We start from the raw sequence: 15,234 nt of genomic DNA on the forward strand, positions 1-15,234 counted from the left end.
GTATCAAGGTCAACTTTACTTTGAGGAGGCAGCTCTTCCTCAGTCGCATTTTGAGTGTCTTCAAACCTGAGTGGCTCATTTTCTGGCACTATATCTGTCAGTGTTTCTCTGTTATTCATAAGGTTTTCATTGACTAAATATTTGGCAGTAGTTCACCACTCCTTTTTCCTAGTCTGTCTTCATCTGGAAGCTCATCTGAAACCTGTCCACCGTGGGTGACCCTGCTGGTGTTTGAAATACTGCTGGCACAGCTTCCAGAATCATAGCAACTCACAAGCCACCACAGTATGACAGACTGACAGACATGTGGTGGTGTAAACACCTAGAACAGTGTTAAACTCACTAATGTTTCAAATCTTCAGTAAATTATACTTGACATTTGTTGTTATCATTTCCTTGGATATGCCTCTTATTTTTCTGCCTAATTCTCTGCCTTTAAAAAAAAACTCTTCTTAGAGAAGGGATTTAAACTCTGTTTTGTGGACAAAGTAATTTGCTTATTACTACCTAGTACTGACCTAGAGATGTGATTTGAAATATTAATTAAAGGTTTGATGGTTTTATGATTCCAAGGAAGTAAGTTTTCTAGAAACTAAAATATCTTTCAAGCCATTACTCTTGAGCACGGCAAATCCTCTCCCAAAGAGATGCAGAACAGCTCAAACAAACCACAGGGGAGATTGCAGCAGCTGGAACCACCAACCCTTGCAAAACAACTAGCTTGGGAGGACGGTTTATGTGTGGGCATATAGCACTGTGTAAGGAATTGTATAGTCCTGCTGGCAGTAATAATCAGCAGCATCATCAATCTCTACATTGTTGATTTTGAGAATGAAATCTCTTCCAGACTGTATCCCAGCGAACCTGTCTGGAGCCTCAGAATATAGGTTATCTGCATCATAGATGAGAATCTTAGGAATCTGGCCTGGTTTCTTCTGATACCAAGTTAAGTAATCACTAATGTCCTCACTGGATCTGCAGATGATGGAGACACTCTCTCCTACAGACACAAAGATATGGACTGGAGACTGGGTCAGCACAGCATCCCCTCTGACAGCTGAAAAGGAAGCAAAGCACAAAATTGCCATTGTTAATTCGGTTCCGCTCCAGGTTTCTTCGAGCAGATCCTATCTGCCCTGCTCCACCTAAAATGAGTGCACTTGCATCCCTGAATAGATGTTATGGGGGTGAGGTCCATGAAGACCCTGGGGAGGATAGGAGTACAGGAGTCTCATAATTTCTGGATTCCACATGTTCTCCTCCTCACCTGGGAACCAGAATAGCAGAAGGCATATGAGTTGAGTCAGAATGCCCATGTTGAATTCACCCTTGTCTTAGGTTGTTCATTGTGCAGAGTCACTGAGAAAACTATTTTAAAGGACTTTGAAGAGCAGAAATGGGTTCTGTGGAAAACATGCAAATCAGTGAGGGGTTGGGCAGGTCTGACTATTCAGTTGGAGAACGGGTGCTCTGTAGGCTCAGTTCTTCTTGAGTCCAGGTCATATGTAGGTTTCACATGCCGTCTCAGCATACAGTATTTCCCCTGGGAGGTTTTAAGAGAAAATTATCTATATTTGTTCCATTTGTTCTCAGGATCCTAATTTTTTAATTTGAATAAGAAATTCTCCAATGAATGAAGTAATAAAAAAAAATTGGATGAGCCTAGAAGTATTAAACTTTACCATGAACTTATAATTACCCCTATAGAATTGTGTGAAATATCTTCCAGGCATAAGTGTAAAATTTTGGGCTGCATCTTTATATGTTATTAAGAATAGATATAGGTTATTGTGTTGAGATGAATTGTGTCCTCTCAAACGATAAGTCCAAGACCTAACCCTATCCCTATGAGTGTGAATTTATTAGGAAACAGAATCTTTACAGATGTAAAGATTTAAGTGAGGTCCTACTGGAGGAGTGTGGGCCCTAATCCAATAGTCATGGTGTTCTTATTTGAAGTGAGACAAGCACACACATAGAGGGATGGTGGAGACTGGAATTAAGTTGTCACAAACCAATGAACAGCAAAGATTACCTGGTCTGGCACTAGGGGTTAATGCACCAGACTGCAAAGCCGGTTGAACTGCAAAAGCAGTGGTTCAAGTTCACCAGGTGCTCCTCAGAAACCCTATAGAAGGTTGCTATGGGTCAGAATCAATTCAATGGCACTTAACAACAAGAACAATCAGAAGCAAGGAGTCCTCATGTGGCAATGTGGGTTAATGTGCTGGAATGCAAAGCCAATTTGCACCATAAGGTTGGTGTTCAAATTCATCAGCTGCTCCTTGGAAACCATATACAGGGTCACTATGGGTCAGAATCAACCTGACAGCTCTTAACAACAACAATAATGTCAGAAGCAAGGAATGGGCAAGGATGAACACTTCCCTTGAAGTTTCAGAGAGATCGCATTCCTTCTAACACTTTTATTTTGGACTTCTAGCCTCCTGAACTTTAAGATAATCAATTTAGGTTATTTTAAGCCAGCAGTTATAGCAATTTGCTACTGCAGCCCTCAGACAGCAAAATAACATGAGATTAAAGAGGAATTAGAAAGTCAGGCTTTGGTGCAAATCTATGTAATGCCTCTTTGTGTACTGTGCAGTAAAGAAGGAGAAAAAGTTACTAGGGTATATTTTTATGGTAATTATGTATTATTTTATATTATTTTAAAGATCAATCTATATTAACTTTCTCTTATTTTCTATATTAACTTTGTCTCTTTTTCTCATGTCTGAGATAACTCTATCTTCCACTTTCCTTGATATTGTCCCAATGTAATTGTTACTAGCATCCCCTTTCTATTCTCACTTAAGTCCCAATTTGGATCATAAGTTATGTGGCCACCCAATGTTAGAGTGCTTCCTATTATCCTTGGAAAGCCTATACAGGGTCGCTATGGGTCAGAATCGAATCAACGGCACTTAAAACAACATGGGGCATAATACTGAACAATGCAGGAAACATCAAAAAAAGATGGAAAGGATACATAGAGTCATTGTAGTGATAAAAAAATTGTGGTGTTGGAGGAAGAAGTCCAGAATGACTCTTGCCCAGATCTGCAACATCTTCATGAACATTGGTTTCAGCTACTGTCAGTACATCTCAGTAAGCACTTATTTGACCCTTTACTTTACCAACCACGTGTCCTTTCATAGAGACTGATCCTTCCTGATGACATGACCTAAGTAAATATAAGCTGAAGAATCACCATCCTCACTTCTAACAGTTTGGGTCTTGTGCCTCCAAGACTGCTCTGTTTGTTCTCTTGGTGGTCCACTGTTTATTTAATATTCTTCACAAAAACTATTTTGTGAATACATCAGTCCTTCCTCTGACTTCCTTTTGCATTGTCCAACTTTTATGTTCATATGAATCAAAAGATAAGACTGCGACTTGGGGCAGATGTAAATTAGTTATTAAAGAGGTATCTTTGCTTTTTAAAATGTTAAAGACCTCTTTTGCAGCAGATTTGCCCAATACAATACATGGTTTGATTTCTTGACTATTATTTCCATCAAGGTTGGTTATTGATCCCAGTAAATAATATCATTGACAAATTAAATGACTTCTTTATTTATCATGCTATTGTTTATTGCTCCAGTTATGAGGATTTTCATTTTAGCAGTACACATGCTAATGTCTTATGATGTGACAACACTGTTAGAACTAACGGAGACTGGCCTGGTCGTGAGTACTAAGCCTTCTGTGCCAAATCAGTTGAGGCTGTGGCTTCCACATGTACCAATATTGGAGAGCTCATTATAGATCACAGTGATAAAAGGAAAGCTCTTTCAAGATAGTGCTTCCTGCTGTCAATGGGAGATTATGTGCACTGTAGGAAGCCATGCTCCAGTTACCCAGGGTTCACTTGGATCTGCAGATCCACCCCTTGGTCCCAAGGGTCTACCAATCCCATGATATATGGGGGGGGGGGGTTCACTTTCTATGGCTAAGTCCACGTGGCCCTTGCCCCTGGTTCCAAGACACTGGGATCAGGGAGGAGGATGTTTTCTGTTGCCCTAAACCAGGTTTTGTTGTTGTTAAGTGCCGTCGAGTCGGGTCCGACCCATAGCGACCCTGTACAGGGTTTCCGAGGGTGTAAATCTTTACGGGAGTAGAAAGCCTCATCTTTCTCCCGCAGAGCAGCTGGTAGTTTTGAACTGCTGACCTTAAGGTTCGCAGCCCGATTCGTAACCACTACGCTACCAGAGGTCAGCGGTTCGAAACTACCATCTGCGGGAGAAAGATGAGGTTTTCTACTCCCGTAAAGATTTACACCCTCGGAAACCCTGTACAGGGTCGCTATGGGTCGGACCCGACTCGACGGCACTTAACAACAACAACAAACCAGGTTTTAACAACACATCCTCTGTCTTTATCTGTAGTTGGATGGGGGCAACAGCCCTATGTAATAAGGCTTCTAGGGGGCCACTCATTGAGCACCCACAAGGCCTTCCAGAGGTGGGTGGTCCAGTTGCATAGGGAGCCATCTGACCTCCCGCAAGGCTTTCCTCAGCATCCCATTATGTTGCTTTATCATACCAACAGCGTGCGGGTGATAAAGGGCATGATATGTTCAATAGATTGGTACAAGGAAAGCCTAGTCCTTTATGGCTGACTCCTTTATTCATATGGGGGGAGGGGATTCTGCTGCTCTCTTTCCCTTAACCCTCTCATGTGCAGGAAGCAGTGCGGGAAGTCCATATATACTACAAGACAAAGAAGGCATCTTGTCAAATAGGACTCACAGGTGATGTAACAATATGACATCATTCTAATATGACAGTGCTCAAACAATGACTTAGTATCTTCTAGTTTGAACCATCGGGCAGTATTTCGTTCTGCTGTGCATAAGGTTGCTATGGGTCGGTACTGCCTCCATGGTACCTAACAACAACAAAGTTTGAACCATCAAGTCTGCTCTGACCTCCTGAAGGGGAGAGTCCCTGATAATCTTTGCTGCCACCTTCTGACAGAAGAAGTCCTCTTCAGATAAGGGTTTGGCTTGCTTTAAGCCCTGACAGAAAGCAAATACATGTTGCCAAGACGCCACCTTCTGACACAATAAATCCTTTTGCAATAAGGCTTGCTGTTAAGCCCTGAAGGAAACCAAATACACTTTGCCAATAGGGCATCAAGTGGACCTGTGATCTGCACTTCTCTTTATGATATGAGTGGCATCTGATCCACCATGTCATAAATTAATGGACGTCAGTATTCCATCAACAGTAGAAGTGGTATATACAAGCTGGACCTTGAATATGTCCTGAACGCATAGAAAATTCTGTCCCTATAAATCGGCCCCTCAATCCTGTCTCAGTCACAACCCATATCCATGAGCTCTCCCAAATCTTCCTGTCCCTCTTCATAAAACTAGAGAATGATCTGTGTCTGCTTTCAAACAAGCCATGCATTTGGGCAGTTGGGCTACAGTAACCCTGAGTTTTTGTGCCGGGCTGTAATACTGTGGGAGGTCATTGTGTAGCTTGTAGACCTTAATAAACTACAACATCCTCAGCCACCACCCCGCAGACTTTAAGAGTGAAATCTGTAACTGACCCACTGCCAATCAACCTGTCTGAGATCCCAATGAACTGTCTGGAAACCTGATGGATCAGGAGATGTGGCGTTAGCCCTGGCTTCTGCTGGTACCAGTAAAAATAGTGTTCCCATTTGGCACCTTAGGATAAGTACTCAACCTAAGTATTGGTTTGAACTGTAAGGTCAGTGGTTCAAATTCACCAGCAGCTCCTCAGAAACCCTATACAGGGCTGCTATGAGTCAGAGCCAACTCGACGGCACACAACAACAACAACAACAATACAAAGCTCTGACTTGCCTTGTAGGAGATGTCGCCTGGCTCTCCAAGCATAATGAGCAGGGTGAGTGGGGTCTGGGTCACCACAGTATTCCCCACTTGGTGCTAAAATAATGAGCGAGAAGTACAAGGTTATATGCAAACATGATCAGATATTTTCATGATTCCTTTCTTTTATATTTTTATTTTATTAATAAAACATTGTTTGATTTTTGCTGTCATATTATTTTTTGATTCTTCATATTCTAGAATATCCACTTGCCTACACAAACCCCCTATTTCATGCTTACAGTTTTCACCAAGAAACAGACTCTGGTTTCGCCTGTTTCTTGCTCACATCTACAAATCAGTTACATCTCCTTCCTAAAGAACAAAATGCTTTCATCTGTCTTGCAGGAGCTCATCTCCAATCAGGTTCCCTTTGGATTCAGAGAGACTGGAAAAACCATACGGGCATCAAAAAAGGGTTCATACCATTTATTGTCTCTGAGGTCAGCCAGTTGGATGAGCTTTTCCTGAGAATCCACAAGGCCCCCAAGTCCTGCCTGGGCTGATATAGGCAGCAGAACAAAAGGCAGGCTGCCAATTGTTACCTGACTGATTTACAGAATTGAATTACATGATCCAGGTGATCTCCAAGGCAGATGGGGTAAAGCTTTAAACAAAGCCACTTACAAGGCCATTTGCAGAGTAAATAAGGTCACCAATAAGGCCCTTGGCCATCTATTAGAACATTAAGAGGCTAATGGGAGGCTAGTACAAAACCATGAAGAAGCTTACGTCCTGGTAAGTCAGCCGGTGCTACAAAAGCATACACATGCATACTTCCATGACACCATCTAACACACCTACAGGATACACATGTGAACAAGTTGTGCCCCTAAAGTTCACCCTCCAAACCCATTTTGTTTCTTATCTCCTCTATATCCTCACCAGCCATCCAGAAGATAGCCCAAAGAGCCGAGCAAGGAACCTCATTTGGAGAAGCTCAACTGATGAGGCCTGATAATAAAGGCAGATGATTGTTGTTGTTGTTGTTAGGTGTCATTGAGTCAGTCCCAACTCCTAGTGATCCTGTATATGAATTCTCAAGGAGTAATTGGTGGGTTTGAACCACCGACCTTGTGGTTAACAGTCCAGTACTTACCATACAGTACCACACCAGAACTAAAAAGGCAGATTATGCTTACTTTTTATCTCAAACTTGCAAAGGAAGGTTTGCCCAGGTGAACAATAGTTGAATCCTATGTGTGGTGCTGTGGGCTAATGCATCAGACCGCAAAGTCGTTTGAACTGCAAGGTCGGTGGTTCAGGCTCACCAGCTGCTCCTTGGAAACCCTATACAAGGCCGCTATGGGTCAGAATCAACTCAACAGCACATAACAACAACAACATGATGGTCACAGTACTGTGGAAAGGAGAAGGTGTGTCTTCCTTATGAGCCAAACTACATAAAATGTATCTGTGTTTGCTCTGCTGTGTGTGCCTTGGAGTCGATTCCGACTCATAGCGACCCTGCACAGGGTTTCCGAGGCTGTAAATCTTTATGGGAGCAGAATGCCTCATCTTTCTCCTGCGGAACAGCTGGTAGTTTCAAACTGCTAACCTTGCAATTTGCAGCCCGATTCGCAACCACTATGCTACCAGAGCTTCTGTATCTGTGTTTGGAAGAAAAGAAATTAAGCCATGACTGCTCTCATTAGTGGTAACTGCTGAAGGTGAAAGGCTGAATGCCCAGGTAGGACACATAGCACACGGCCCTGTCACTCTAAGGACGTGTCAGAGACTCTGATGGATAGAGATGGGTGCCCTGGGTCAACCTCTGGAAGATAAATGTCCATTTGATTTGGCTCCCACCCAAGAAATTTAGAAAAACAAACAGCTCATTTCCTCACAGTGGGTCTTTAAAGAAAAGGATGGACTCGAGATTAAGATTTTCTAATATCTAGTGCTACCAGGTTAAATATCGAAACATGACCATACCAGTGTTACAAACTGTCTTTCTCATAGACTTGGTGAATTAAACTCTAAAAAAAGCATTCAAATCAAAGTGTTTGACAGTGAGGAAAAACAAAATGAAAGTGTAGCTTACAGATAGAGAACTAAAAGTCCAGTTTACGGCAAGAAGAAAAAGGGCAAGGATTGTATGCCTCAGAGAATGAATATGAAATTCTTAATAAACAAATGTTGAAATATACTTTATCATAAAATATAATCTTATGAAGTTATAATCTGGCATATCAATAGAATGGCAGAGAGAGGTATCTCCTCTCTTTTCTCCTGTTTTGAGTCACACGTTTCGTGTACAACCTGCAGAGATTTTAATTTCTTGGTTTAGTGTGAGAACCTAGATCCATCTCTCCTGGCCTATGTGTTAAGACATGAGCCTACATTTCAAAAGGAGTCTCTATATGTAGGAAAATTAGAAATGGGTCCCATTTTAATTTCTCAGAGTACTCTGTCCCCTTAAGGAGCTCTGGTAGCGTAGTGGTTACGAATCGGGCTGTGAACCTTAAGGTCAGTGGTTCGAAACTACCAGCCGCTCTGCGGGAGAAAGATGAGGCTTTCTACTCCCGTAAAGATTTACACCCTCGGAAACCCTGTACAGGGTCGCTATGGGTCGGAACCGACTCGACGGCACTTAACAACAACAACTGTGTCCCTATTACTGACATCTTCCTGGGCCTTCATTTAAAGGTGATTAGTGCATAGGGAAGGAGTCCTGGTGTGGCACTGTGGGTTAATATGCCAGACTGTTTGAACTTCAAGGTCAGCAGTTCAAGCTCACCAGTTCCTCCTTGGAAACTCTATACAGGGTCACAATGAGTTGGAACCAACTCAATAGCACTTAACAACAACAAGTTGTCTGGAAGGAGCCCCAGTAGTGTGGTAGGTTGCTAACCAAAAGGTTAACTCCACCAGCCACTCTTCTTGAGAAATATGAGATATTCTGTTCCCGTGAAGATTTACAACCTTAGAAACCCTCAAAAATAGTTGCTATGAGTTAGAACAGACTCAATGGCACAAAACCACCACCAGTTTTAAGAGGCATTTTGCACCCCAGCACCTTGATCAAAGTAGGAAATAACTGGGGAATTCAGTTGTGAGTTGTTGCATGCATCATCTTTTATGTGTTAAAATTTTATTTACATATTTCTTTTATTCAATTTTGTATGTTTGTTTCTTTGTCATTTTCTTAGGATGCTATAGACTATAATTCTGTGTTTTAATCTTGAAAATGTTTGCTCTCCAAAATATACATTAAGGGGCCTGGTCTACAATTTGAACTCAGCAATGTACACCAGAGTAGAAAGATTTGACTGTCTGCATATACAAGAAGTATAGCCTTGGGAATGCTACCGGACAATTTTACTCAGTTCTACAGGATCAATATGATTCAAAAGCTACAGCAAAGGGCTTAGGCAACCATTCTAGGAAATGACTATAGAGAGACAAGCAGATGAAAAAGAAAACATAAAAATAAAAACGGAGATAAAAGGACCAAGACACAAGAATAAGAAGCTCCATGTAGTTAGTTGTCTTTCCATAGAAAAATAAAACGTAGAAAATGACAGAAGTTTAGTGAATAAACAGGTGATAACAGCAACTTCATGAAAATGTCTCAGACTAGTAAACATCTGTGTGGGACCTTGACTTTACTTGATACAGTTTCTCTATCCAAATCTGAATTCCCACCAACTGATTGGGTGGGACCATGCAAATAAGGTACACAGGAATATTAAAGCTGGGATCAGTTAGTTCTGCGGTCTAGCTAGGTTTCAAAGAAGCAGGAATCCCAGAAACATCAGAAGGAAGAGCATCCACAGCAGAGGTGATGGTAGAGGCGGTAGAATGGAGAGACAGAGCAGCCACAGGCTGTAGGCTCAAGGACTGAGTAAAGCTAAGTGCCTATGGGTAGGAGACTGGCTGGCAGAATGTGCAGTTCAAACCCACCAGCTGCTCTGTAGGAGAAAGATGAGGCTGTCTGTTTTCATCAAGATTTACAACCTTAGAAATTCCATATAGTTTTGATAAAATACATCATTTTAAATTTTGATAAATCGTTCATGAGCATAGAAAATCAGTTAGAGTCCTATCTAGGGAACTTCAGACTAACATGGATTTTCCTCTTCCTAGATTTTATTGGCTGTACACTGTTGCTAAGACTCTTTATTCAGAATGGGACTTCATATCACAAGCTTCATATATATTTGTTATAATCTGGGGAGACATATCAGGGCTTCCAGTTACAGATCACAGATGTGTTTCTCTACCACTCAGCACACTGGCAGCCCATCCCATGGTGTCCCTGGGCAAACCTTAGAATCCCATTACAACCAGGGGATGGCCGGTTCCCTTGCCAATTATGGTATGACATCACTTTATTGGAGTCCTGATGTGGCACTGTAGTATAAGTGTTGGACTACAAGGTCAGTTTGAACCATAAGATCAGAAGTTCAAACCCACCAGCCACTCCTTGTAAACCCTTTACAGGCTCACTATGAGTTGGAACCAACTCAATGGCCCTTAACATCAGCAACAACAGCATCACTCAATTGAAAATCCAAGTTATACAAATAGTAAACAAATAGTATCACTATACAAATAGTATCACAAATAGTATCACATAGTATGCCTATGCTAAGTAGGATTGAGGTACAAGTCCACCCAGACAAGTGATGCTAGATAGGGCTGAGGATCTATTAGGAAACAAGAAGCTACTGAACACTCTATGGAACACAGTGCTACTGTAAAACATTTTGTATTGCCATAAGTCTAAGTCATCTTAATAACAATTGGTTGTTATTGCTTTAATTTTTTTTTGCCAAGAATTTCTAAGATAGGGCCCCTGTCTCTTTTTCATTATGCAGTTTTGGTGCCACCTAATGGGATTTTTGTGATATACTATCTTGTACTATTTCAACTGCTGGATCCAAGGAAGTCTTGACTGTGAGTCTTCTCACCAGAATATGTTATTTCTGGATCTAGCATCATTATAGCTATTTTTAGGCCATATTCTATAGGGAACACAAAATGAATCATGTTTTCCACAAACCAGTATATTACATGAAGACAAAAGACTAACATGTAGTTGGGAATTCAGAAAGTGGTAGTGGTCTCAAGAAAGTTATGCTTCTGTGATTCAACTGAGACTCTGGGAAAGAGAGCGTGGCCACAGTGGAACCTGTAAGAGATAAAAGCAGTGAAGGTTTAGGGAGCAGAGGCTCTAGTCTAGATCTGTCAAACCAGCCTCATTCCTCAAACCTATAGACCTTTCCTGGACTGGCTCTGAAAACCACAGCAGCCATCCCAGCAGGGCAAGTATCTGGGACCACACAGTCTCCTGGACCACCATATGGTGAGGTTCAGGCATTGAGTTACAATGTTGTGAGTGACTGATTAGTCATTTTTGTGATGAGGAAACTGTGTATCTGTGCTGTACAATATAGCAGCCACACATCATTGGTGGCATTAAACACTTGAAATGTGATTACTGTAAATGAGGAACAAAACATCTATTTTTATCAGATTTTAATCAACTCAGGGTATTATTTATTCAGCTGTGTGTGGCTGGAATCCTGGTGTTGCAATGGAGGATAGACATTGGACTGCTAACTACAAGGTCAAGTATTCAAACCCACCAGTCACACCTGGTAAACCCCATACAGGGTCACTATAGTCAGAACGAACTCAATGTCACTTAACAACAAAAATAACAACTATGTGTGACTAGTGATTACCCTGTCAGTTCACTTTTCCATAGTAATCATCAGAAATACCATCGGTTTTCAAGTTTCTAGTTGTTAAGTTTAGAATCTGTCCAACTGCCCCTTCACCAAGCAGGAGAATGTAGTATGGAGAGGATACATGTAGCATGTGGTTTATTTCTGGAAATTTTCCTGTTGGAGACATTAAGAGGGAAGTTGAACACTAGGAATCACACTGTGAACATTAGAATCAAATGTGGAAAGAAATCACAAAGGTCCAAGCAACAGTGATGTCCTATTCCATGGTCTTTACAGCAAAATCATGTAGGCTAATCAAATTCTGAAATCTCAGTCTATTTGAGTATGTGGACCCTATTACATGAATTTCCTCTAGGTCCTGTTCTTACCTGGAGCCACATTACCAGGAACCAGAGGACCTGAACTAGACATCTCTGTCCAGGGTCCAGTGTGTTCCTGTCTGAGTTGGATTTCTGTAAGGATGCCAGGATCAGCTACAGTCTCTGTCTAAGAGCATAGCCTCTATCAGACCTGTTGCTATTGTCACTGAGCCAGTTCCCACTCACACATACCCTGCATAGAGTTTCTGAGGCTGTATACCTTTACAAAAGCATAAAGACTCATCTTTTCCCTATGGATCGGCTGATGGATTTGAACACCTGACTTTGGGGTTAACAGTCAGTGCTTATCCTACAGCATCACTAACACTCCTATCTGTCAGGCCTTTATCCTTCAAAATGTGCTGGGTATCATCTGGATGACATAGTTGACATCTGAAATTAGAAACAAAACCAAACAAACATCCAAATCATTAATCATGTTATAAGAGCAACTGCCCTAAAGGTCAAAGTGATACTGATCACATGTGGTTCTGCCAGCATTCCCATGTCTCAGCTCCAAGAGGCATGCAGGGAAATCTAGCTCACAGAGGAAGTTTCATCACGGTGAGTTAAAGCTTTCTGTTTTCATTCCTCATCTGGGAGCCAGAGGAGTAGGAAGCCAAGGAGCTCAAAAAGGGCAGTCACATTCCTGCTGGCTGGGAGTGATTCTTGGTAAGGTCTGTGGCAGCTTGTAAATGAGACCTGAGGGTACACTCTAGGGAATATGCACATCTGCACAGAAGGGGCCATAGGTGGGGAGCAGCTGCAGATCAAGCTTTCTAAATAAACCAGCATATGGCAGTTCCTCCGAGGTGTCCCAGTTCAACCATCGGACAGCATAGCGCAACACGACAGAGTCAGCCTACGGTCTGGTGAGTAGATTCTTCCTTTTTTGTCTCTTCTAGATTTATGATCGCTATTCTTAGTATCTTTCCATCTAAGAAGGGATTGTCAACTATGAAAGACTCCCTGAAGGCAAGAACTTTTACCCATCTGGATTTGTGTACATTACTGATTCAAATTTGCCTAGGTAGTGTTTTGTATATATTACTGATGCAAATTTGCCTAAGGACAAAGTTGAGAAATGATGGGAAGGTGGATAGAATGGTAATGACCACAGCAAAGAAGCAAGATAACCGTTATTGCATGAAGGGGATTACAATTATTGAGATCTTGTCTATAAAACTTTATTCAATTCACAACAAAAAGTTAAAAACAAATGCCCAAGGGCCATGGTTTGTATAAATGAATCTGACACTGATTATCTACCATTGCTAACCTGTCCTCTTCAATGTGCCTATCTGTCCACTTCCATTTCTAAGTGTATTGGCTCACAATTGAGTTCTATGTCATTGAATATCTGAAAAAAATATTTTCTCTTTCCACACCTATGAAATATCAGGGACCTTTTTAATTCTGGTTCCCTTTATGCATTTCCCTGGTAGATGATTCCCGAACTCCTCAAATCTTATACCATCTTTTAACCCAAAATCTTCCCTAGAGAATCTAAATCCTCTCTAGACAAGGTGTTTATTTATCCTCATGAATTTACTATGGCCTCTAACCCAGCATTTTCCTTCATCAATAAATCTTTCCAGGTATCTAAGAGAGAGTTTGGGAGTCCTGGTGTGGCACTGTGGGTTAATTCACTGGACTACAAGATCAGTTTGGGACAAAAGGTCTGCAGTTCAAGTTCACCAGCTGCAATTTGGAAACCCTATGCAGAGTCGCTATGATTCGGAACTGACTCAATGGCACCTAACAACAACAAAGCAGAGTTTATCTCAACAACAAAATGGCTGAGTTATGTGTGTCCATGCCTCAGCAGGGAGAGAAAGACAAGAACACAGAGAATGAAGGTAGAAGTCCTGCACTGGATGTTGGAGCCCACATAGAATGAAAAGTGAATCCATGTGGGGAGGAGGGCAGTGATCCAGACAAGGTGGAGATGGTCACACAAGTCTCCTTAATAATGAATGAATTAGCACATAATTTATTTCTACAAATGGTTTGTAGCAAACTCTCAAAAATTCACTGTCTTATAACACTAAGCATTCATTTTCAAATTAACAGTGTTCAGGTCAGTGATGATTTTACTGATTTACACAGCAGGTAGCTGATGATTTTGCTGTGACATGATACAACGTGCTTTTAGTCTCTGGACTGTGTATGATCTGGACACTACCTAGGTAACAATATTCTCAAGGCAAGTTACAAGAATGAAAAGAATCCAGAAATCAATTTACATGAATCAGTTTAAGTCCAAACATCTCAAACACAAATACACATAATGTTTAATCTATTTACGTTAGTAATTTCCTTAGTTTATAAAGCACTTTACATCATGTGATTTTCTAGGTATTTAACCATAGCATTGATTAAATAACACATTTTCATCTTTAATATCTTAAAAATATTTTCAAAGCTTTTCAATAATTGGAAATTAAACCAGGTGGAATTTCACCATGTGGATTTCAGTAAAAATATTTATAAATGTCTTCACTGTGGGTAGGGAGGAGGTCATTTTAGCTAAAGTAATTAGACCCTACAACTGAGCTTCTTAAATGTTTTATATGTATGCAGATGGCCTAGCATCTTGACAAATGTGTATGTTTATTCAGCTGATGTAAAGTGAGTCCTGCAATCCAGTATCTCTAACAAGCTCCCAGGGATACTCAGGATGCTGCTGGATTATGGACAAACTGGAGCAGAATATTAAAGAAGAACAATGTTACATCTTCAATTTCATTTCTTTTTAATGTAAGAAATGTCTTCATATATTCTCAAAAAAATTCCTATGTAGTTAATGCAATTTCTTTATTTTCTTATTCACTAGATGGCTTAATAAAATTGTCTTGCTATGTCCACTGACTTGCTAAAGATATTTGCAAGCACCCCTAAGTGAATTCTGGGTCCTTCCCTTAATTGTAACATTCTGAAATTTAGGGTACTAATGACCATGCTGGGTATCTTTTTTCAACCCCGTCATTACCACTGGGCCTGGAATCACATTTCACAGAACGTCTTTTTTCTTTATAGTTTCCAGTAGAGTTGTCCAAAGAGGGATTCTATCCTGAGATTTATCAGACATAAGAAAATGATTCAATACTCTCCATGAGTACATTCAGGCAGACCCTCAGAAACAGGTGAAAAAGAAAGACCACCCAGTCAGAACATGAACACTTTCATCTCTAGGCTCCTAGATAGTTGTTGTTGTTAAGTGTTGCCCAGTCAGTTCTGACTAACTCATAGCAATCCTGTATAGGGTTACCAAGGAGCAGTTGGTGAGTTTGAACCACTGACATTA

At 41.0% G+C, this 15,234-nt stretch overlaps 1 protein-coding gene across 1 annotated transcript in view; it reads right to left on the bottom strand.

Annotated features, from left to right (window-relative positions):
• Nucleotides 1-734: 734 nt before the first annotated feature.
• LOC102839940 overlaps nucleotides 735-15,234 on the bottom strand; it is a 53,502-nt gene continuing 39,002 nt past the window's right edge. Inside the window, exons 5-7 of the mRNA XM_006877323.1 lie at nucleotides 12,254-12,320; nucleotides 5,839-5,926; nucleotides 735-1,057 (exon numbers count right to left, since the gene is read on the bottom strand). Of these exons, the coding sequence (XP_006877385.1) occupies nucleotides 735-1,057; nucleotides 5,839-5,926; nucleotides 12,254-12,320 (478 nt within the window). The remainder of the gene's footprint in view (nucleotides 1,058-5,838; nucleotides 5,927-12,253; nucleotides 12,321-15,234) is intronic.

The sequence above is a fragment of the Chrysochloris asiatica genome, unplaced genomic scaffold (genome assembly GCF_000296735.1).
Source record: "Chrysochloris asiatica unplaced genomic scaffold, ChrAsi1.0 scaffold00482, whole genome shotgun sequence".
Lineage (NCBI taxonomy): Eukaryota > Metazoa > Chordata > Mammalia > Afrosoricida > Chrysochloridae > Chrysochloris > Chrysochloris asiatica.